General features: G+C 36.9%; 2 protein-coding genes across 3 annotated transcripts; both read left to right on the plus strand.

The window, feature by feature from the left end:
- The first annotated feature begins 300 nt into the window (after positions 1-300).
- Positions 301-16,449, plus strand: shtn3 (shootin 3). 2 transcript variants are annotated; one of them, XM_060885147.1, is made up of 18 exons: positions 301-733; positions 884-942; positions 2,025-2,085; positions 7,344-7,438; positions 7,578-7,740; positions 7,821-7,918; positions 8,207-8,288; positions 8,705-8,799; positions 9,082-9,228; positions 10,752-10,905; positions 11,651-11,810; positions 12,314-12,384; positions 12,492-12,595; positions 12,725-12,739; positions 13,143-13,205; positions 13,289-13,409; positions 13,529-13,772; positions 14,709-16,449. In XM_060885147.1, the coding sequence occupies exons 1-18, from the start codon at positions 706-708 to the stop codon at positions 14,851-14,853; spliced, it is 1,905 nt and encodes a 634-aa protein (XP_060741130.1). In that variant the 5' UTR covers positions 301-705; the 3' UTR covers positions 14,854-16,449. The 2 variants fall into 2 exon arrangements, with proteins under 2 accessions (XP_060741130.1, XP_060741131.1); XM_060885148.1 differs by lacking the exon at positions 12,725-12,739.
- Positions 16,450-17,896: 1,447 nt separating this feature from the next.
- On the plus strand, positions 17,897-21,113 carry thoc3 (THO complex 3). Its single transcript, XM_060885859.1, has 6 exons — positions 17,897-18,124; positions 18,678-18,834; positions 19,158-19,362; positions 19,627-19,788; positions 19,907-20,007; positions 20,176-21,113. The coding sequence occupies exons 1-6, from the start codon at positions 17,945-17,947 to the stop codon at positions 20,337-20,339; spliced, it is 969 nt and encodes a 322-aa protein (XP_060741842.1). The 5' UTR covers positions 17,897-17,944; the 3' UTR covers positions 20,340-21,113.
- The last annotated feature ends 4,708 nt before the right edge of the window (positions 21,114-25,821 follow it).

The following is a 25,821-nucleotide window of genomic DNA, read 5'->3' on the forward strand; positions in this document are numbered from 1 at the left end:
AGTCAAAAACGAATTGCTAAATATGCCGTAAGGTTTAAAGCAAATTTTTTTACACATCAGGATTTTTTTTTTATAATTGACTGTTTGGAAAGAGAGTTAGCATGTCATAAGTGATCAAGTTATTTAAGCTTTTTTTAAGCCATACTTGATGTACTAAAACTTAGATTTCATATTGTTACGTAATTACTAATTTCTGATTATGAAGCTAGACCCTACAAATAACAGGATTTTTTTAAACAATAGAAATCAATATTCATTTTTTATATCGGAATCTCTAAATTTGACATTCATGGCTCGTTTTAGGTTGTTTTAACGTCCCTTAAACAAAGTAAAGTCTAATTCTGTGGTTTGTATTGATAACAAAAAGCTGCCTATGATTGAAAATGCATTCTGTGGGCGGAGCCTCGTCTGGCTAAGCTCGGTCACGTGCTCGTCTAACTTTAGGAGATTTAATTCATTAAATTTTACCACGATAACGGTAAAGTCTGATTTATTTTTTTTCCGTACACTTAATTGGTCAGGCGGCGTTGAATACATTATCCTGTAATTTGCATATTTTAGGGGCGGAGCGATCTATAAGCGTTATGTGTGAACTGGCATCATTGCGCGGCGCGCGTGCTCTGGTCTCGATGCTGGCTGCGCGCGCACGCACTGGAGAGTCTCTCATCCTGCCGGGTGGAACCGCAGACCGTCTGCTGAAGGGTTATGGATGCGAGGCGCTTGTCTGGTGATGGTAATATCATTATAACACGCTTCATATCTTTTCATTGAACAGTTTTTAATCGGGTACCGAGTTTTTAAATGATGTGGAACAGACCCAGTGTCCGTTTGTAACGGGTTATTGTGCGCGCGCTCCTTGTTACCTTTCATTCTATCATTTCAGAAACGATGGAGGCCGGTGGAGGAGACGAGCAGGGAGAGGCTCACAGAGCCAAGACCGAGGTAAAGGATGCTCTGGTTGTAAAACTAAATAAAGTGCATTAGGAATAAGCTGTGATTATAAGACGTGCATGGAGCGTAATATGGAGTTTCTTTAGGTTAAGACACATACACGGCATTGTGATTTATTCAGGCCACAGTGGCACACACCCAGTTGCAGCTGAATTGTTTGTGCATCATTTAATTTCATGCACAGATGGTTACATTTCACTGAACACAATAGCAGGGTGATTATACTATATACTACATATATATATATATACTGTGTGTGTATGTGTATATATATATATATATATATATATATATATATATATATATATATATATATATATATATATATATACACTCAAAAAATGTTTAGGTGCATAATTGGACCTTAAGGACCCAAAGGTACTCGAGAAGCTAAAACCTTGTGCACTTTGCCAGGTAAAATATACACATTAAAGGTACAATAGTGTAGAACCACATGGATGCTCTAAAGATTGTATCTCACACAAACACTTTGTCCCACACATGTCTCTTTAGTGGATGATCTCACCTGGATACAGTAGCCTTACCTAAGTATATAAGAAGCGATGCTATATATATAGAACATACAAACACACTTAAAACAATACATACTGGACAAACTAGCTAAAGAATATCTGGTGCATTGCCCCTTTAGCAGAGCATGCAAATTAATATTTTTATAGAAAGACATATTATATTATATTATATTATATTATATTATATTATATTATATTATATTATATTATATTATATTATATTATATTATATTATATTATATTATATTATATTATATATGGGCACACGGTAGCCTAGTGGTGTTGGGCTATGAAGCGGAAGGTTATGAGTTTGAATCCCAGGTCCAGAAAGCTGCCACTGTTGGGCCCCTGAGCAATAACCCTCAATTGCTTAGTTGTATAATTTGATATAAAGATGTAAGTCACTCTGAATAAGGGTCTGCTAAATGCTGGAAATGTAAATGGAAGTGTAAATATTAAATATTAAAATAAAACCCATCTTGCACAAAGTAATAGAGTGTCACAGTAAGTGATTGTCATCCCCTTTTATAAATTCTTCAGTGCCTGAGACTGACTGAAGAGAGAGATGCAGCCGAAAGACAGCTTAAGCACATAAAGAGAGGTAAGTTCACCTGAAAGCTGTTTGAAAGTGCTATAATGCTAGTAGTCTTTTAATAACTGGATTACATTAATTGTTAAATCAGCTGTAAAAATGCTCGGTGATATGATAAATAAAGGAGAAAAATACAGAAATATATTTATTTGGCTGACACTTTTATCAAAATCAGTACTGATCCAGAATCCAATCCAGGCGTAGAGTTGAGTAATTAGGGGTTAAAAGTTTCCTCCGGGTACTCTGGTTTCCTCCCCCGGTCTAAAGACATGCATGGTAGGTTGATTGGCATCTCTGGAAAATTGTCCGTAGTGTGTGATTGCGTGAGTGAATGAGAGTGAGTGTACCCTGCGATGGGTTGGCACTCCGTCCAGGGTGTATCCTGCCTTGATGCCCGATGACGCCTGAGATACGCACAGGCTCCCCGTGACCCGAGGTAGTTCGGCTAAGTGGTAGAAAATGAGTGAGTGAGTGAGTGAGTGAGCTTTTCTCAATGAATAGTAACTCCTGAGATATGAACAACCTCCCTAAACATGAATCAGTTGAATCAAATACCTTCAAAAGACAAGGGTTTAATAATCTGATATTCTTACATAGAAAATTTTAAAGATTCAGGTTTATATTTTATATGTAGAACACCAGAACAGATGGGTTCCCTTCGATCCAAAGAACCTATGAGGAACCCTATTTTTTCTAGCATATTCTTTACCTTCCTAATTTCTTGGGTTTTTCAAGCTGTGTGTTTTTCTTAAATGGGTCAGGGAAACTGTGTATAGCACTTGTAGATGTTATTCATCATCAGCATGCAGGCTTAGCCAGCTTCATTTGAAGGATGCTGAGTGAGACTTGTATTGTGCAGAGTCAGCATCATCCACTTGCTCTCGTTTACATTTAAACAGTATATGTTTCCTGGGATGGGAAAATCCTTCATATGGTGAAATTTTGACATTACTTATGATTTGTTATCATTTACCAATGCAGTTGCATCCAGAAGTGAAACAGAAGCAAACTATATTTTAAGATTTCATTATATTGGCAGAGTAGGTGGACATTTTGACAGCTGGTGTCTAATTACAATCTGAAGCCTAATTAGGCTTATGTCGTTTTCACCCCTGCTATGCAACAACTTGAACAAACAGTGATTACAGCCAAATGCTGAATGCTGTAAATGTAAATGTAAATGTAAATGATATTCACTTACTGTGTGTGATAATAACACTCATTAGGTTTTAGGCATCATTAGGTAGACTGACTTATTTTACCTTCATGTAGCTCTGGGTGATATGGATCATTTCTTATGGATAATTTCATATCTTAAAAAAGATCTTGCAACATCTGGTGTGTTCTCTCTGACCACTGCATGTATTTAGATGCTGTAGGTCATGTATTAAACCACACGATACTCCATCAGCTTTCCCATGAGGGTTCTGTAGGAGTCACTCACTTCATTATTCCCTTAATCTGACACTTGGTGTATTGACTGTATGTTTGATGTCACCTTCTCTCTAACCCATCTCATTATCACACTGCTTCCAAGCTGTCTTCTGAATGAGCCACAGTAAAGTGCTGATCTTAGTTGCAATTAATGCCACGTAAGGATACATAATCACCTTTAGGTTTTGTTGATTGTACACTATCTTTTGGATCATAGACTCAGGTGAGCAGGTTGCTATATTTCTCTTCCTAACTTTTTATGTGTTCCCTGTTGTTACTTTTGCTCTTTTCTAGGGTTATATTAATTTCTAGGGTTTCTATTAATGCAGTTTATGATTTTACCATCAGTTGTGATGGTACATGTGTTTGTAGGTATCCTTTTACAATAATCATTATTTGATTATTATAATGTGATATTTAGCATGTTCTCTATAAGTATTGAGTATATGTGCATGTGTGTTTCATTAAAAAGAGCATTAATTAACAGCCTTTTTGAGTTTCTAAATATAGTGATAGTACATTAGACGTCTAGATATCTTAGTTTTATCATGCACAGTGAGCTGCAAAAGTTGACATGACTTATGTTACTGCTTGAGGCAGGAATCCGACGGTTTGAAGTGTTGGATTGTATTGGACATATTTTCCAGGTACTATGCTATAAATGCATTTTATGCTATAAATGCATGTCATCTTGTCTGGTCATTTTAGCTAAAAATCTTTAATATTGTTTTTATATTAAAAAGGAAAAATGGGAATGGCAAGTTCATGCATTACCCTGCTTTTAAGTTTAATAGAAACTCTTATTTGTTTCTTTATATCATGTATATAGTACATGGTTCATCAAGACATGTTGCATGGATCAATAGAGCTCAGTCAGATGAAGCTCCAGACTCTTTCTAAAACAATCAAAGCTTTCTCCTGGAGCTACCATCATCCCCAGTGGAGGGTTAAATAGACTCTGACAAGTACTGTACTCATCCTTTGAATCATTTAAAACTACAACTATGAATTATTGAATAATTGAAAGTGCCTCTGTTGTCACAAGATTTTTTTCTGATTGCACTTTCTTGCAGCTTATGTTGAAAATAAAGTGTAATTGTTTTTCATGTACAAATGTACAAAATTGATTATGTATATGACATACTATCTTGAAGCCAGTGCACAGTATACACTGACACTAACATTTAGCATAGTTTTCTGCAGTACCTAACATGAATGTCAGTATAATTTGGCCTAGTTGTTGACATGCGGAGGGTTTGTGCTGACTGCTTGTGATTGGTCCAAATGCTATATAAACATTGTCTGTGCTTGAGAAACCACTGAAGTATATAAAAGGCAGAATATGGCAAAATAACTGCTTCCAATCTCTATTTTGAAGATGCTTCAGTGAGTATTAATTAATGTTCCCTCACCATCTACCGAGTAAAAGGGAGTCACTATATACAATATTATTTTTATATAAGTCATTAATTGTACACCTAGAGTGCATTTAATATGACAATTGTTCCAGATGAATACAAATCATTTCTAATAAGATGTTCCTGGGCAGCTGTTAGCTGCTTGCAATCTTTTTTTTTTATTTTTATAATAATAAATTCAGTTAGCATTTTATTAGTAGTGTTGGCTCAGAAACCTTTATTTATTTATTTTATTTTATTTTATTTTATTTTTTTAAAATACACACATACAACAAACAGAAGTATGTCTCCAGTAGGTCTTCAACTGAAGGTCTTCAACCTTTGTGTGCAATTAAGACTTAAGTTACATACACAATTGCACACTTATTAACAAGAGACTGTTCAGATTTATCAGTAGAGCTTAATCACTGTAATCAAAAGGGGTGCTCAGTGTTCATTCCGACTAATATTAGCTTAACACCAGCAGACTGTGTCAGTACATGAATCATGAGCCATATTGTTCTCACACAGCACAACACAGTTGCTGACCTAGAATCTGAATGGCCGAGCTCAGTTAGTCATTAGGAAGCTAAAAGAGTAGAGCTAATGTCCAGAGGGCTTTGTAGGACAGAGAGCCTTGACCTTTTTAGAGAGTGAAACCACAGGCCAGCTGAATGTTCATTACCACCAGCCTGTACATCCTATCACACTCTGATGAATAAATTAGAAGGTATGAATGAACTGTGCTCAGGGCAAACTTTGTGCACAATATTGAATCACATTGTATCATATTACAACTCTCTAAATCATACCGTATTAAATTAGTTACTGCATTAAATGTTACTTTTGATAAAAACTAATTGTTGGTAACATATTGAGACGAGTCTTCATTCCTGAAAATATATAAACAGATTTAGTAATGGGTTTCTGAAAGGTTCTGCTTTATATGCCAAGCACAATTTATCACAGAAGTTTTGCAGAGGTGATATCCAAACAGGAAAAAGTGCAAAATATTAAACGCTGCCAAGATGAGCTTGAGGCGATGTGTCTTTCTCAGACAAAACTTCCTTAGTGAAATCTGCAATACAGTTCTGCAATAATGTTTTGCACAATTGCATCTAGCTGCCTAATACCTGCGTCAGCATCTTTACTTATTTATATCACTCTCCACCTTACATGTGAACTCACCATCAACTTTAATATGAACACATGTGCTCCTGCTTATATGCATAAAATCATGCAGATTTATTTCAAGAGTTTCAGTTAATGTTCATATCACGTTAGGGGGAAAAGTGTGATCTCTGTGTCTTGGTTGTTAGTGCCAGATTGGATGGACTGAGTGTTTCAGAAACTGCTGATCTTTTGAGATTTTCACACACAAATAACATCCTGTGAGTGAAGGGTCTGCAGGTCAAAACAGCTAGTTTTTGGGGCAGATCAGAGAAACATGACAAGACTAGTCTGAGCTGAATGGCACTTGAAATAAAAAAAAATGACCGGTGGTATTATTGCTCTGTGACCTAGTCAACCAGTAACGTATTTATCGATAGAGACTACAAAACACTTTTGCAAGTAATTGCCAAATACCATAAATATGAATGTCTAAATATAGGAAATCTATTCACTCTTTACTAATGTGGTGAACAAAAAACAATACATCAAACCTTGTGGTGGATGAGCTACAATAGTAGTAGACCACATCACATCAGGTTCCACTTCTGTTATCCAAGAGCAAGTATCTGAGGATCAAATGGAAACATGATGCATCACAATCTCATGGTGTGCTCAGTTGACTTCAGTGTGAAAAATGTTTGTTGAAAGATAAAGGTATTCAGCAGCCCTAACGCAGGCTGATGATATATTCTAGTCTGACTGCATGCTCAGAAGAGCATTCTTCATGCATTATTCATTTGCTGCTTTCTAAAAGAATTGATTCCTCATTCGGCCGCATAAAAACCCAAGTGAATCATATGTAGAATTTGGTTGATTGATTTCCATGTTTGTCTGTTTTTTGCAAAATAATGCCCATGCATTGCTATATTTTCTTCTTTTTCTAATGCACTGTGATGAAGAAGAAACAATTAAATTCCTTGCACAAACAGTGGTACCGTACTGAACAAGCGTTTGGATGTGAACTTGCTTGACTTTGCTATAATGCTATGACACCTGATCTGCCATTGTAAGGCTTCCACATGGTGTATTGTTACTCTAGTAAGGTTCTGTGACAGGGTATTTGTGTTGTCAAAACTGTTGAGAGGCTCTTCATTGTGAACATGTAACAGATAAGCATTTTGGTGGTTCCTCTTACATGCTAGAAAAAATAAAGGCATGTTTCTGGTTGTTATTTTACTTACAATCGAATGTTAAATAATGTCTGTTTAATTCTGAGTGTAAGATTACCAATTTATGCTGTTTTAAAATTGTTGTTTTGTTTAGTTTCCCAAATGGTAATTGAGGAGGTGAATGTGCTGCAGACTCAGCTTGAAATTGAGAAGTCCTGTCGGGAAAATGCTGAAGCACTGGCCACCAAGGTAAGCATCCACCTTTACATACCACACTTTTCACATTCCTATCACTCAAATTATACGATTATTCTGTTTAGGTTGTGCCACTAAGCTGAATTCCCATGTAATGTGCAATTGTGGTTTCTCTGTAATAATACTTTGACAGCTGAACTGTGAGAACAAGAAGCTTAAGTATTTAAGCCTGTCATCTCGACCGTGTCTGGATGAGCTCCTGCCCAGCATATCAGACTGCATCTCTCTAGAGGAGGAAAGCGAACCCCAGGAGCACAGCCCGGACCCCTACACCCAGTACCAGCAGCAGGTCAAAGGTATACAGTAGGAAAACCTCTTAAATTAGGATATATTTAAAGAGAACCACTTTATTTTCAAGCACTACTTTTTTCTGTAGATCTTCAGGAAACAGTCAGCACTTTACTTGAGGAAAAAAAGCAGTTAGCCTGTCAGTTACAGGAGCGGCAAAGACAAATCGAGGAGCTGACAGCGCTTGTAAGTACCTACTGGTTTTGTCATAAGAGAACGAGTTAACTCGTGCTTAACAGAGCTGTGTGGGGGACTTGGGGATCCTGACCTACCTGAACCTTTTTGAATAATAAATTAATTAGTAACGAAGCCTCATAGTATCCTTCAGGATCTGTCAACAAGTGTTATGGGAGACATAAATAATTATTTCAATGAATTTTGGTACTTTATATTTTCTGAATATATTTTTTATTTTAATATTGTTTTATGTGACCTGAATGGTATGTGTTTTAAACACTTTTTATCATTTACTAGACTGAAAAAGAGCAAGCAGAGATGAAGGAGCTTTATAAGACCACTGAACAGCAAAGCAAGACCATCAAGAGATTCAACAGAGGTGAGCTTTACTCTTGTACCCATAATTTTTTACTATTAGGATATTACTAATGCTGTTCTATTTCCATATGATGAGGTACTGTCAGTTATGTGGCATTTTCTTTCATTCTGTGGAGCCATGCATTCAATTTTCTATGCATGACATCACCATGCTTGAGTTGCTTTGCATTCGGTTTTTTCCCATCTTAGCCTGCTCAGTCCTGTTCCCATTAAACAGCATGATTGAATTAAAGAGGATGAGGTCCAGCACTGGAAAGCCCTTTGGCTTTGACTAGGGAAATGTAATTGAACCAGATATCTTCTGAACTCCCTCTGTGTTTGTATTCACTTTGATTACGAAAACCATTAGCTACAGTAAAGCAGTACAGCACTTAAAACAAAACTGTGTTACCATTCACATAATGTTTCTCTTCTCAGTGTCCATGATGGCTGCTAACGAATATGAAGGACTGAAGGAACAGTTGGATCTGGAACAGAGCCTGAGGCAGAAGGCAGAGACCTATGCACATGAAGTATGCTAGAAGATGTCATATTCTGACATTTAGTACATTCAGCATTAGTATTACTGCTGTTATTTACTATTATAGAACAAATTCTCTAAATAAGAAATTAAGACATGTCATAGGCTCTGTCATGTCATGGGTTCTGTCATCATGGATTCTGTCATTATTTGTTGTAACTGATCTGATGTTTTAAGAACAGATGTCTCTATATAAATGCAATTGTTTTATGGATTTCGGTTAGAGCTGAAATGTTCAGAGAAGAAAACAAATGGTCTTGTTTTTCTCCTTTAGATGTTGGTGAAGCAAAAAGAAGCTAACAGGCAGAGTATGATTCTCCTGGAGCAGGCAGACCCCAGTGTTCAGCTGCTCAAAGCACTAGAGGATGTAGCAAATATAACCAAAACCCTGGAGCAGGAACGACTGCAACACCAAGAAAAGGTAGACCATTATTACTGGGTTTTCTGCCTGTACTTTTCAGCATTCAATCTTTTGACCAACAACAACAAAAAAAAACTTTCAAATTTCACACATGCACACAAGCTCAGTAGGACACAATTGGGAGAATTTGTGTGTCAGTGCAAAACCAGCTTGGCATGTAGTGCCTTACTGCAAGACAGTGTATAAATAGAGCATGGAGTATGCTCATTCATGAAATTGCCTACTCCTCCCAGACTGCCCTCCATTCACAAGTGGCACTAGACCATGACTCCACTCCCACAAAGATATGTATTTTTAATATATAGGGTTAGCAAATATCAGAGTCTCATTTAAAAAGCTCCCTGTTATCTAAAAAGTATACTACTTAAAGTAAAAGGAAAGACTGTGCAACTGAAACAAAAATGGAAACAGTTATTTGGTTTTATTTAGTTACTCACTACATAACATGGCAACAGAGATGGACAGTGTTGCAAAAGTACTGATGATGATACCCACAGTTCGTTCAAGAAGCACACTGTGATGTCATATCTTGTGATTGTAATATTGTATTGCCATGTTGACCAGCGCAACCATGAGTGAATCTTAAATAAGGGGTACATATATATAAACTTTATAATTTCCATGTGCTATCTTATGGTAAATTAGAAGAGTAAAAAGCTACAGTTTAACAAAGGACTGAACAAAATGAATTAAGAGTCAGTGTCCCAGTTGCGCACTAAGCCTTCTAGATCTGTTTTGAGAGTATTTTGCTTCAGGAAAACCTCAGTTGCATTGTGTTTGCAGGGTCAGCAGATTGATCATGTCCTTGAGGTGCAATAACAAATAAGAGGATGCAAGTGAGACGTTTGACTTCCCTTCACATCTCCACTGCATTAAATACAGCTCCAGCAGATCAGATGTCCGGCATCCCTCCAGTAATATACAGAAAAGCATACAGAAAGTGCTTAAATCCACTGCCAATGTCACAGATGGAGCTCATAACCTGCTCACATGTTTAAAGCGTTGTAGGCCAGGTGACATGCATTTATGAGAAAAAAATTAATTTGCTGTTCCCAATTTAATGATGGACTGCAGCATTGCTGACAGAACTGCGGTTACAGCCAGACAGGTGCAGGATGAAGTACAGCTAGTGGGACATCAATAAATCCGCAGCAGCCCAGGGCTTGCATGCAAATTTTGGGCAAGGTTAAATCAATATTCTGCAATAATGACAGCCTCTACAATGTTAAACCACAGAACTGCAGTTTTGAAAAAGGTTAAGCTTTGGAAAGGGTGTTATCTAAATAATTCAGAATAAAAAGAATTTGCTGTATAGTAAATGTACAATTAACAAAGTTAATAGTTGTTGGTTTGATGTGTTCACTATAAGTTACTTTACTGTATAATCTGATTCTGAATGTGCTGATAGATTGTTGTTAGTTACATCTTCCAAAGGTTGACATGTTGGAGCTGGAATAATCTTTGATTCCCTGCAAAATGTCTTTGTAGCTCTTACATTGTTACATTCTCATCTTTCTATGTAGGTGAAGGCTTTGGAGGTTGAACTGGACAAGAGTGCCTTGCGAAAGCAGCTAGAAGAGCTGCAGAAGCAGCTAGAGTTACTGGATGAGGAGAAAAAGGACACAGAAGAACGTCTCCAGCAGGAGGTGAAAAAGTGTGCTGACTTGGAGAGAAGAGGTAAGCTCACATACTGTAAATTTGGGAAAATAGTCTCTAGTTTCAATTGGGCCTTTATCAAATGTTAGATTACAACATTTATATCTATAGAACATAGCCGCCTCTTCATCAGAGACATGCTAGAGATAACTGAAGAGACCAGACTTACTAGCTCGAGGTTGTTTATGAAGATGAGATCAAAATCGGTAAATGTTGTTTTGCTGCCAGATAACATATTACTATTGTCAGTTTTAGTTTATTCTTGACTCATGTAGGTTGCATTACTGTAGTTTTTATCCAGAGGTGTAAATAAGTATAGACTTATTATAGGCGCTAGTATTTTAAGACTGCACAGTGACATATGACAGACAGGAGGATCTTTGGTTGGATCTGGGATGATATAATTTTACACACAATATTCTTGGTTTTTATATACAGCTGTTGCTCCAGGTATGAGCAGTATTTTCTAAAATTAAGACTAGTTCAGTAGATTACAGACTAAGGATACCTATGTTTGTTTGTTTGTTTAGATTTAAAAACAGACAGGGAAAGTAAGTGCTAGTTTACGTGTTTCAGGATGAAGCAGGTCGTTTAAAGATAGTAACTCGGTTATTTAGACACTTAGGGGAGGTTCGTTCCATCACTTCGGTGCCAGAACAGAACAGAGTCTTGTATACCTACAAGAGAAGCATGAACCATTATTTTTAACACTGTCCAAATATGTTCCAAAAAAGCTGCTGCAGTAACGCCTTTCTGTTTTCCGCAGTGAAAGAGCTGCAGGAGTCTCAGAGGAAAACTGAATCAGCTCCAGCTCCATCTCCTGGGACTGCACCTCCCCCTGCTCCTCCTCCTCAGCCCCCTCCACCTCCACCTCCCCCTCCTCCCCCTCCTCCTCCACCACCTCCCTCCCGCTGCAACCCCCTCAGGTAATGTTTTGGCTGAGCCATACTAAGACTGTAGTCTTCATCTCTGTTAGTCCACAAACACGCTTAAATTACACTACTCTCACCATCCAGTTTATTAAGAAACGCCATTGTATCTTATTAGCCAATCATGTGGCAGCAGCTTAGTGCATAAGGTCGAGCAAGACATAGGTCAAGAGCTTTGTGTAATGTTCAGAACAAACATTAGAATGAAGAAAAAAATCAATTTGATCATGGCATTGATATTGGTAGTAGATGGACTGGTTTGAGTATTTTAGAAATGGATGATCTGGTAATTTAACACACATCTCTAGAGTTTATAAAGAAATACTATATTTCTGTATGAAATATCCAAAAACCAAAAACATGGATAATGGCATAAATGAGCAGGTGTACTGATAAAGTGGACGGTGAGTGGATATTCATTTCTATTCTTTCAGTGTTAGTAATAAACATACATTTCAGTGGTGGTGTGATGACACAAATCTAAACTCTTTGCTTTACAGCTCCCTCATTGCAATCATGAGGAAATCGTCTAAGTCTGGAAAAGGCTCTCCAAAATTAGAGCAGGCTCCAGGTGACTTTATCTTTGACTCCAGCAGTCCAAAGAGCACAAGATTCTTTGTAGCCCTCACTTGTCTTGTTCTGACTTGACCTGACAAATGCTCTCTTCTTTCTGTGCAGTGCCAGAAGCTGCAGATGATGTCAAAGTAAAGGCTGTGAATGAAATGATGGAACGGATCAAACATGGGGTGGTTCTCAGACCTGTTAAAGGACAGGATACAAAGGTGATGCTTGGTGTTAGTTAAGTGGATTGTTGTTCAGTGCTTTGTTTGTTACTGTATGTTCTGATCCATGATTCACAATCTTATATTTGTTCTGCATATGTCCTGCTGAATCGATTGGCACATCTGCAGAGATTTGTTGCAAAGGTAAGTGGTAAGACTGATGAATGAAGCTCATATGAAAAATGAGTATCTGATTATGCTCACAGAGGAATAATCAATTACGCTTATGTTGTGGGTGGACATCTCATATGGAGAGAGTAAACTGACTGTGTTCGCCATTGATTGACCGAGACTCCATGACAACACTCTTTCTCACTAAGGGTTGTAGGGGTTACTATCAGTAGGTTGGACCCATGGTCTGGATTTTAATATATACAATCTGTTCAGTGTTTCAGTGCCAAAGACTTCATGTGTTGTTCTTATATATCAGTAATTTATAAAATATAGAAAACTTTGTTAGGGAATATTTGTTGTTTTATAATCGAACAGTGATCTGTGTCACCAAATCAAGTGCTATACAGTACTCCATGTACTTTCTGTTTAACAGCCAAGTCCAGCTAGTGAAGAGAAACACCAGGAGAGTGCTATGGAGGAACTAAAAGGCATCCTGGTATTTTCTCCATATACTCTGTATGACTTTGATACAATTCTGTATGACCATGGACATGCATGAAGGTTTGTTTGATTTCACAGGATGCAGTGAAAAAGAGTCCAAGTCGTGGCTTACAGGAAACATCACCTCTTAAGAAGGACAGTGAACTGGAAGTGATTCTCAGGAGGAGACGCAAACAGGCCTGTGAACCATCTTCATCTGGTTAGTCTGATGTTAATTTTTTTTGATTTTTCATTGCTCTTTAAACTCTTAAATGTGCTTCCTTTTATTATTTTTTTATAAACCTTAAGCTGAATTTAACTTTTCTCGTACCTTTACAGATGATGTAGAAGGTCAGATCAGCAAAGTGTCTTCGTTTGATAGTCTGAATGGCCGGCACAGTTCAGACTCAGGAAAAGACACAGACAGGCCAAGCAGCAGCTCTCTCTCAGGGAGTGATTCCAGCCCCAGGAGCAGTTCCGATTTGGGCACTGTACCAAATCTTAGCAAGCAAACTGCTGCTGTTCGTACATCTCTCTCAGAGAATGAGCCCTCTGAACTGGTCATCGGTGGCTCTTCTGCACGGTAAAGTGACTTCTTCAGTCATCGCTATATTGAGAAAATTTAGCTCCAAGATGCTGTCTTTGTTTTCAGTAATTTGGAGGAAAATGGTGATATATTTTCAAACACATACACACTATATAGGTGTATGTGCCGTTAGGTCATTATAGAAATTGCAGTAGAGTACTGTATGCCACTTCTTTTGAATACAATACAATGATTTGGTGGCACAGATCTCTGTTATCAAACAACAAATATCAACTATCAAAATCGTCTGTATTTTGTAAGTGAAATAATGTCTCGGCACAGATAGAGGGCAACAGGACAGAGCCATCTTACCGATTCTTAAGGATAGCCTTTAGTGCAGCACTTTGTTGCACCTTTGTAGAGGGTTGTGGTACGTCAGGCCTTTGCCAGAAGTACAGAGTTAGCTGTAAAAGGAAAATAAACTACTAAAAATGAAAAAGAATTAGAAAGCAATCTGTAATGATAAAACAAAGTTACTAATGGAAATGAAGTGAGACAAAGTCATGACAGCTGAAACAATGAGGGAACTAACAGATAAAAAGTATTTTTGAAAAAATAAAAGTGTCTAGTGATCCCGGAAAATGTCTTAGCTGTGGCAGCAATTATTTTTTAACCATTTTTCCATTTTGATGTTTTATATGTCCCTATTCATAACTGGATTTTTTTTTTTTTTTTGTCAACACCATTTTGGTGTCTTTTTTGTTTTTCCTGCCTTTTTGACGGTGGTACAGCTCACACCTCTGAGTGCAGAGATTTTCAGTATGAGTCCTGGTCATGGGTTCAAGTGCACCAAACACCCCTAAAACCCTTTCCTAAACCGACATCTTACTTGTATATAAGCCCTGTGTGCCCAGTTATTAATAAGTAATCAGGGGGTTTCACTCTGCAGTTAGATCTACACTTAACCTTTCCATGACCTTTCATGTGTTTCAGAGAGCTTAAGGATGAAGAGCAGGAGAAAAGTAAACAGCACAGTGGCCTTAGCCACCCAGCGCAGCATGAGGACCCACAGGTGACCATCAGCTCCTCAGCAGACAATACCAACGCAGCAAACAGCAGCATGGATGCTGAGTGTTAACAGCACTGAACGGCACTAGCAGGAGCAACATTTGCACAGAATCTTGTTTTGTTTTGTTTTTTTTTCCCCAGGTTTTTTATTCCAAAGTCCAGATATGTTCTTCAGTTCTAGTTAATTTCTGTCCACTTATGGAATGCATCAATATTTACCCTTTCATTACAATTGTATTTTGAGACATAACCAGGAATAGGCTTATTTCCTGTTCTGACAATTTCATTTGATATTATTGTAATTATATTTGCAACCTAGGAACAGCCACAATGAGTACAATGAACAATTTTTTTTAAAAAACAACATATGAAATGCATTCCTAAGCAATTTCATTTCATAGGGAACATTAATTTTCCTGAATTGTTGTTCCATCTACATCAGTAGAGTGTTTGGGGACATTTAAGTGATTTTAATGCTTTATTATGAGTTGAAATTGATCTTATTTTTGGTTACACAACAAAATCCTCTTCATTCCCCAAAACCAGTTTAATTAGTGCTGCACAATATAAAATAATCCCAAAATAATATTGTGATTTTGACTGTAATGATATTTGTCCTGATAAACACTACACAGTGAAAAAAAACATAAAACCATCTGTGACCATAACTGGTTTCTCAGGCTTTCACAGGCTTTATCATGAACAACAACAGTGCTATATTTAAAAAGTGAACAGGAAAGATCATTGTTTACAATGCACTAAATTCTGAACCAGTCTGAGAACAATACTGCACATCAAGACACTTTTGTTTTCCTTTCTGAGGTTCTCTCTGTGAACTACCCTCTTGAGATGCAAACATAAGCCATTTAAGAGCTCACTCTGATGTGGTTAAGCATGAAGGAGAAAAGTGAAGGTCTATTCACTCTACCTCCTATAGGACAAACTCACCTCCTAGCTATCTTTAATTGTACAGCTTCTCTACATCACAAAACGCAAACACCCTCAAGGACCGAAGTGGTTTCCTCTTATGTCTTCCACCTGTGCCATCCAACTTTTTGCACTGTAATGGACGTACTGTTAAAAGGGTACTGTATTTGAATAGTTATGCTTTAATACAGTTTAAAGGTAGAGCTAGGTGTGCTGAGGTTTGTAGCCTCCACAGACAATGCAGTAACATCTGCAAATTGTATTGGTGTGCACTGGACCTAATGCACCTTGAGTCACTTTTTTCCATCAGAGGCACTGTGGTTTAGTCTGTGACCCATCCTCAAGATATTAATCCTTGAAAATTGTTACTGTATCATGTGTAAAATAATTTGCCTGTGGGACTTTTGTCTTTGTTTCTACACCCTTTGAAAACTAACCTTAATATATATTGCAGAGTAAAACATTGCTCTCAAACAATTTTAGGTTACATTCTTCTGGATAAATGAACTGACCTATTAATTAGTCAGTACCTTTGGAATGTTTATTGGCCTTATTGTGAACGCCATTTGTTCCTCTTCAGCCTTATTGGTTTAACTTTGTAGGATACAAGGAATTTAGATTATCTGACTGTTGTGATTATATAACGTGTGTGTGCGTGTGTGTATTTTTAAAGCGAGTGCACCTTTTCATCTGAAACTGTCATTCTGCACTGTAACATTTAAACAAGACTGAATAAAAATGAAGATACACTGAGAAGGCTTTTTGATGTGAAATGACTTGACTCAGATCATGATAAATGTGCCAGCACATTTTTTAGTTAAAGAAATCAATTAAGCTTAATAAAATGATAATAGTTTGATATAGACCTATAGACCATTTGTGAATTGAAATGTTTCTATTCTAGCTTTAAACAAGATTTGATGTGTAATAGAAAAAGTTACTACAGGCTTTTTCTGATTACAGGCTCTCCACCTATCAGTATACCTTTTCTGGGATGAGTCAAATTAAAAATACTACATAAAAGTTTATTCTAGCCTGAACACACCAAATATGAAAACTAAAACACTGCAAAGTGTTTAAAGCTGTAATGTGTAGCTTGTAGTGGCTGTAGATTCACAGTAACGCAGGATGATGTTATGGTGTGTAGACAGTTGATTGCGGAAAGCAATAAATAGGCAAGTGCTTTGCCCAAAAACGGAATTATTTCTGTACAGTGGTGGCTCAAGTGGTTAAGACTCTGTGTTGTTGGTCAGATGATCAGTGTTCAAGCCCCAGCACTGCCAAGCTGCCACTTTGGGCCCTTAAGAAAGGTCCTTAACAATCCCTACTCCAGGGGTGCTGTATCATAGCTGCCCCTGCACGCCGACCCCAACCTCCTCAGTTGGGATATGTGAAGAAAAGAATTCCACTGTAATGTATACGTGGCATTAATAAAGGCTTCTATGCCATTCTACATGCAAATTGCGGAAAAAAAAAAAACGTCAAATCTCGAACACTTTTATTTGTTTAAAAGTTCAACCCTACAATAGCATATTCCCTGTTAGCAGGAAGAACTTGTTTATGAAGTTATTTAGTGAACCCCAAAGAAACTCTTCTGAGAGCATTTCAGTAAACAGCTATGACCGAAAGGTTTCATCCTACCACCATTCCCACTACTCAGTATAAGTATCCAATTTATTAAAGATAAATAAAATATGACAGTGTACTTGTTTTCTTTCTTTTGTCATTTTCATCATTTAATGGCTACAACTAAAAACAAGGTCAGAAAAAATGGTCCTGTCTTGTAAAAAAGGACGAACAATGATGTATGTTCGACACTGAAATAATTATCTGGATTTTTACAGATTTATGCTTTGTTCAAATTAGAATTAGATGAGATACACAAACAAAATAGCATTGTTGTTGTTATGAAGCATCAGTTTAGTATGCGTGGTACTAGATTCTTTCTTTCTTTCTTTTTTTTTTTTTTTTTTTTTTTTAGAAATTTCATGTTTGAAATGTTTGACATATTTTATTGTCAGATCATTTTTGTTTAATTCGTGTGTGAATTACTAGGAGCCTGATTCCTGAAGGTCCTTGTTTTCAGAGCAGGTAAGGGTGCTCAGGTAAACCTGCTCTCTGCCCACGTGCATGGAGGCTTTACACGGTCCTCCCAGACACCAGGTGGCGTCTTTGTTTCGTTACGTTTATATTTAAACCTTCTGAACACTGACAACAGACTAGCGGGTGGCGGTATGGCGTCCTCTTATTATCATGAAATGCACGAGAATTTCAAAAACAACAGCAAAAGTCGTGAGTTTCCGGCACACAGTGCGAAAGTTCACTCTGTCGCTTGGAGCTGCGATGGAAAAAGACTGGCTTCGGGTTCATTCGACAAAACAGCTAGTGTTTTTGTCCTGGAAAAAGACCGCCTGGTAGGTCCGAGTGTTATTAGCTGTCCTTTCCATACACATTCTGAACACTGTGTGGGATTTTTACACATTATCCTGTAGGTAAACAGTAGTAGGGGAGTTTTATTTATAAGCTTCATCATCTCCTCATTAGAGAAAGAGAAATAAGTGACAGAATGCTAATCACGTTAGCTAATGGTGGCTTGTCATTTCCAGCCACGTTATCAGACTGAACTAAGATTTGTTGTCATGCATAAGCCTATAGGTTACTAATTTATATAGTATAGTTTCTTTTTTCTTAAATCTTACTGATCAGAAGGTCATGAGTTCGAATCCCAGCTCCACCAATCTGCCACTGTTGCCAACTGTTTATACAACTGAGCAATTGAGGGTTAAGGAAGACTGTTGGGTCCCTGAGCAAGGCCCTTAACCCTCAATTGCTCAGTTGTATAAATTGTAAGTCACTCTGGATAAGGGTGTCGGCTAAATACCTGAAATGTAAATGTAAATATGACTTTTGGGTTATTAGTTCTAACCATAGTTTTGGGACTTTTATCGGTTCTTCCGCTCAACACAGGTGAAGGAGAATAACTACAGAGGACATGGAGACAGTGTTGATCAGTTGTGTTGGCACCCAACCAATCCAGATCTGTTTGTTACTGCGTCAGGAGACAAAACCATCCGGATCTGGGACGTCCGGACTACTAAGTGCATGGCTACGGTCAGCACGAAAGGTAAAACTCAAGACACTTTTTGTTGTTTTGAATAAAGTAAGGAATAAAACACATCACAGCATGCTGCTGTAGGAAAACTGTTTATGACTAGTTGGTGTAATGCGCTAACACACAAAGTTGATCATCGTGGACTAGCAACTTGATCTGTTTGTTTCATTGTGTTCCTCTCATAGCAGTTTGCCAACATTGACCATGTGTGACTTATGTGACATACACAAGTTTGTATGTTTGTATTGCACTATAGTCAGAGCTGTGTAGAGAAGAATCAAAACCAGTCTAAATTGATAGATTGCTTTCATACCCATGATGTCTGTCATTTTCAGGAGAGAACATCAACATATGTTGGAGTCCTGACGGTCAGACCATTGCGGTTGGGAATAAGGATGATGTGGTGACTTTCATTGATGCAAAGACTCACCGTCCACGTGCTGAAGAGCAATTCAAGTTTGAGGTCAATGAGATATCCTGGAACAATGACAATGATATGTTCTTTTTGACAAACGGCAATGGCTGCATCAATATTTTAAGGTAATATGATATGTTCTGTGGTAAATGATGGAACACATTTGGCATTTGGTCAGTTTGAATTGTTTTTTTTTTTAAGTCTTGGATGCAGGTATAAATTTGTTAGTTAATGTTGAATCTAAAGTACCTGTTCTGGGACTGTTTATTTATAGTGAGAACATGAATATCTTGGAGAAAGTGAATCAGTCTTGCAGTGTATTATGGAAATTGTTCTCTCTCTCTTTTTGTGATTTTTGCATCTGCTTTTGTGATTAATTCCTGTTTTAGCTATCCTGACCTGAAGCTGATCCAGTCAATTAATGCCCATCCATCCAACTGTATATGCATCAAATTTGATCCCACTGGCAAATATTTTGCTACCGGAAGTGCAGATGCTCTGGTTAGTCTGTGGAATGTTGAGGAGCTGGTGTGTGTTCGGTGTTTTTCCAGGTAAAGAGATTTTAAGGCAGTAATTTCATTTGTTAATATGATTATACTTTTATTGTGTAAGAAAGAATGCAAGTAAGGATATTGATGTAGAGCAACTTTTCCTTTGGATGTCCTACAGGTTAGACTGGCCAGTGAGAACCCTTAGTTTTAGTCATGATGGCAAAATGCTGGCATCCGCCTCTGAAGATCATTTTATTGACATTGCAGAAGTAGAGACAGGTAAGCATTTTTCTGTACACCATAGTTGGTTTTACAAATCAGCTGTACGTTTAAATAGTTTTCTACTCTTCCCTCTTCATATTGCTGTTTGTTTTGAACACACATCATTCAGCTTATTCAAACTATATCTGACTATTTGATCCGTCTGTGATGTATATGTCTGTGCAGGAGAGAAGCTTTGGGAAGTGCAGTGCGAGTCTCCAACCTTCACTGTAGCCTGGCACCCGAAAAGGCCGCTCCTGGCATACGCCTGTGATGATAAAGAGGGCAAATATGACAGCAATCGGGAGGCAGGGACTGTGAAACTCTTCGGCCTTCCTAATGACTCTTAAAGAGTGAAATTAAAGCACAGACATGACTTTGTACCTCTTAAAACATCTACTGTTACCTTGCTTGTCTTTACATGCAATTACTCTAGCAAGAGGAGGAGCCAATCCTTGTTCCTTAACAGGAACTATTTTTAAAATATCGTATTTTGGTAATCACAAGTGCTTTTACTTGTAGTGCTTGACAGAAGCTGTAATATGTCTGACAGCTTCTTTGAAAGTCTGTAAATATGAAATCTTCTGGTTTATGCACAAACTGATATTGTCAGTAGTGTAATTTATTTTTAAGCCTGTTTGAGTATTTTGTCATATTTTCACCAATATTTGTGAAATGTCTTACAGATTATAGTTTACTGCTCGTCATTTTGGAAAGTAGACACTAGATGGCACCACAGCCATTTCCACTGTAGAGCACACTTGCTGTACTTTGTCTCTCTGCAGGCATTCCACTGTTTTTTTGTATTGTGCTTTATTAAATCTTTATAATTTTTTTCACTTATCATGTAGGAAACACTGCATTCAGATGTGTTTTGGTTGCTAAATCGTGGTAACTCTCAATCTGTTACCAGCACGGGGAAGGCAGGCTAGCAAATGCTCTCTCTTTCACGTTTGCTTTTGAAATTTTTAGTAAATTGTAAATAGTCATTTTAGAGAAGGGTTTTGTACAGGAAATTCAGGTGTAATATAGAGAATACAAAAAGCTAAGCATCAGTACTCTGTGTGAGGTACTCCATTTGTGGAAAAAGATTAAAAAAACAAGTGCCTTATAGGCTTTCTTTAGCTTTGCCCTATGGAATAGCACTCACATATATTCCTGCAGAAATCGTTTACCATTTCATCAGTGCTACCTGGTAGAAGCCCTTACTTATAACTGTTGACCCTGAATTGAAGACCCTGAATAGTCATGTATGCTCTTAGATGGATCCTGTTCTTTGAATTATGTACACTCCGTAGGTTGTGCCTCCATATACAGTATGCTTTATAGGTGTCTGTAAAAACGAGTGGGAGAAGCACATGCTCTGGTTATAAGCTTGTCTTGTACTGTAGGTGTTAGTGGTTAGATAATTCCAGAGCGTCATTGTGGCTGAACCTATGAGTTCTGCCCAATGTCAAATCACCCAAATTGGTAAAATAATTTAATTAACCTTTAAGAGTTTCATGAAGGCAACCCTGGAATGTCTGTCTTGTTCCTAGTATTATTTAAACCAGATAGTGAGCATATGATCTTTAAACCAACTGTACATCAGTCACAGACAGAAGACTTGTCTAAGCAGAGCGTGGACCACTGGTGGTGGATGTTATTGTGATATATATATGCTGATTGGTCACCTAGGACCTTGCCAAAACTCTAAGAGAACATATTAATTTATAAGCATTACTCAGATAAGTGATGGGTCTACCTGGTCTTCAGCTTGCACCTGCTCCTGATTCTACAGGGTTAACATAACTTCAGGTGGCATGAGTATCTCTGAACGCTTTTCCAGTTAGTCCTATGTAGGTTTCTCGTGACATTGTGGCATGTAGGTTATTCTCACTGCTCCAAGCATTTAGAAGAAGCAACACAGAACACTAAATGCACATGTGTCTGAATGAGCAAATCCCCACAGCTAAGTATACTTAAAAATCTAGTGGAAAGCCTTCCCAGAAGAGTAGAGGATATTAAAACAGCAAAAGTGGTCTGAATCTGGGATTGTATTTTAATAAAAAAGCATAGATGTGTATGATAGTTAGTGTCCACAAACCTTTAGCCATGTAGTAGATCTGCATCAAGAACCATGATGCCCAAAATAAAAAAATGCAACTTGTTCACCGACACGGACTCTTTTTGGGGCCCATTCATGCACTTAATATTACTGCTATTTCACATGATTTAAGATCAGTGTTGATTTGTTGAGTCTCTCTGGCTGTTTAAAAGCACATAAGGTTCACTCAGTTTCATATATTACAAAAAACATTTTTAATGTATTATTATTTCAGCTGGACTTGGGAGTGTGAATGGAAGGTTTTGACCTGCTGGCAAAGCAAAAGACATTTGGCAGCTGTGCCACTTATCTGGTACTAGGAAACTGCTGTTCCTGCAATGTGGCTTCTCCACTCATTGCCTCTTATTACATGCTGAGGTCAACAGTCGCTGTGCTCAAGTTGTGCCATGCATTAAATAAGAGTGCAGTAGAGTGCTACCACTGATTAAGTAAACACCGGTTGCCTGCAGACTTAGAGCCTCTGGTCACTGGGGAATGAGGCGCAAAGTGAGATTAGACACAGGCATGAAGTTAATCTTCTTCAGCGGTGACAGACTTTCCCAGCACGAACGCTGTGTGTCCACACAAGCTGGTGGCAGCTGTCCTCACCCCATTCTCCAGTGACTCAGCCCTGCAGGCTCCAGGATGTCTCACTTCTTCACTTCCTACACATTACAGGGAGCTACCAGCACCTTCTGAATACACCTTAATTACACTTAATTTCTCTTGTCTTAGTCCAGGTGAGCGTAGGAGGGTTGAAAAATATCTACATGTTTTGTACTTTCTGCCTGGTTAATTGAATATTTCGTATGGTTTATAATGTAGGGATGACATAATAAATATATCTTATTTGAATGATGTGCTGAGAGAGATTTCTAAAGAGATAACAGTAGAAATGTATAGTACATTTGGAGTACAGTATTTAATGATTCTATTGTACTGAAAGCACTAGAGACCAGAGCTTGCCAGTGTGCATGTACAATATAGTGGAATAAGAAAATGAGAGGGAAATGTCTCTTAGAGAAATGGATGTAAATATAGACCAGTGCTTAATGCTTGTCAGTGTGCAAGTGTGGTGGAAACAGAAGAAAATGTCTTAGAGATATTCAAGGGCATTTGAGTGTAACCATAGACTGGGGCTTAATAGAAAATGTTCTCCATTTGACATGTTTTCCTATCTGTCAGCTCAAGACTGATGTTGCATTTATGCTTTAGAGACTGCCATGCTTTGTAAGTGATATCATATCACAGGCTATTTTATTATTTTTCCATACAATCTGTAAGTATCTCAGTGTGATTCCATATCTGATGTAAATGTTTCTGTCAGGGTCATCAGGAGTGGCAGCCTGTCCAGATGGTTTGTTGTGTGAGCGTGAATAATATGTGTGCTCTGTGTCTTATAGACCCAACAAAATCACTAAATGGCAAAAGTCTTTAGGATTGACTTAGTTTCATTTCACTACCTTTGCAAATGGATGTATGGAAATGGATACAAAATTGAACAGCACCAAATAATGAGGTAAATATTTACATAGTGATGTACTGTATATGAAGCTATTTAACTCACTTTTTAATAAACAAAACAAGCCTTCCTTTAAAGTGAGGAAATCTGATCACTGGTAAGGTCTGGTCTGGTCTCATATACGAATACAATGAGATTAGAGCAGTCTGGATACCCTATAACAGAATTCACAAAGGTTTGATGTTGCTAATCTAAATGGAATCTTTGGAGAGACTCCACGCATTGTGGATTGTTTTAAATCATGTTTCTTTCCAGGCACCAGTCAGCTACAGTATGAGCATTAAATCTACTTACAGCCAGGCAGTTAATGATAACAGAACAGAAGGCAAATTTGTTATGTATATACGTATATATATTTATATATACTTAGAATATATAACAATGTTTCTACTTCTTGGGGTTATTGTACATATAGAAGAATTCTATAAAAATGTACAACTGGTTTTACAGTCTTTTAACAAAAACAATAAAAACAATTCCTTTAATAAATGTATTATTTCTAATAAAGAAATTGTCCTCTACTTCATTATCTTTTCTTTGTTGCCTCCAAACAGCCTGTCAGTTCCTGCTTAGCTTTAATGAGTTACTTTCACTCTCAAATTTGCCTTTTTTCTTAACTCATGCTGGGTTTGAAATAAATCACTTTTGACATGTAATTTCTGATCACATTCTCTGTCTAGAAAGCTCTAGATTACATATCTACATATGTCTTCACTAGGAAAAAAAACCTGTTGCTGTTCACTTTTAGCCTTTTTGAACAAATTTTATAAATAATAATAAAATAACATCAACAACAACAATCATCATCATCTTACAAATTGTAGCTACTGGCTTCTGTTCCACAAATTTATTTATTTATTTTTTTATTCTATAGATTTTAACTAAAGTAAACAAAGACTAAAGTATAAATTATTCATAGACAGGTTTAACAAATATTCGACACAGAAATGTTTTTAAAAATCAATTTTATTTGTGTATGATCTTTCCAAAAAGGCTAAAGTTAACTTGTAAATTTTCTTAATGAGAAATTTACAGTGAATTGGTTTGACAGACTTTTACTGTGACATGCAATCAAATAAATATTCCATCTGAGCTCACACTATACATTTCATATGCACACACACACACACACACATACACAGATGCACACACACCCTGTATCAAACGTTTTTTTCAATCTTTAATTTGTAAATTAATACCTTTCAACTTTATCATTATCTTGAACCATAAAAATAATATACAGTAGCACACCAAGGGGTGATTTAACATAAAAGAAGGAACATTGACATTGTTATAGTTATTAGTCTTTTTGGTAGATAATTGTGTTTACAAAGAAGTCCAGTTATATATTTGTCTGATTGTTAATTATCTTATGAGGAATACTCCTTCATACTGTTGTCTAACAGTGACCTATTTTAGCTGTTGGATGTAATAATTGTAATTTTTACAATGTTAGTATCCCCACATTGGAAAGGTTTAAGGTGGCAGTGTTAATGCAGATTAAAAAACAAAACAAAACCAAGAAAGTTTCAACATGCAAGAAAGAATTTTGTCCTACATGAGAAATTTTTTAATTTTTTAAATAAATGCAAACATTTTAAGAGTACGGTAGACTAAAATATTTTATTGGACATGATAAAGTTGAAAGTTAAACTATATAATATAGAATAATTGATCAGATTACTAACCCCAGCAGTAATACCCCTTAAGTGCAAGACTAAATCATCAAGCAGTAAACATTAATACATGTAATCTATTCACACATCACATGTTCAGTTACATTTTGTATAATTGCTTTTTCCAGAAAGAACATTCCAAGCTTTAAATACAGTCTATGTGAAAAATGTTGTACTCTTTATAAGAAATACAGTATGTAGCAACAGATTTTGAGAAATAATATTATTCCCCTGATTGAAGTTTTTTAGGTCCCTGGCAACAGAAACTGATTAAATTAATCATCATCTGAATTCATATTTACTCCTTAACTGAGAAATACCATGAGAAACCATTAGAAACCACAAATAAAGAAGTAAGAAGCTTATGTTATGCAGTCAAGAATATATATATATATATATATATATATATATATATATATATATATATATATATATATATATATATTTGATTAATCTCAAATAAAGTAATTCAAATAACATTCATTCAAAGTTTATTTTTATTTTCATTTTCTACTTCATGCACAAGAAAATGCATTAATGTACTAAAT

Source organism: Tachysurus vachellii, chromosome 13 (genome assembly GCF_030014155.1).
Source record: "Tachysurus vachellii isolate PV-2020 chromosome 13, HZAU_Pvac_v1, whole genome shotgun sequence".
Classification (NCBI taxonomy): Eukaryota; Metazoa; Chordata; class Actinopteri; order Siluriformes; family Bagridae; genus Tachysurus; species Tachysurus vachellii.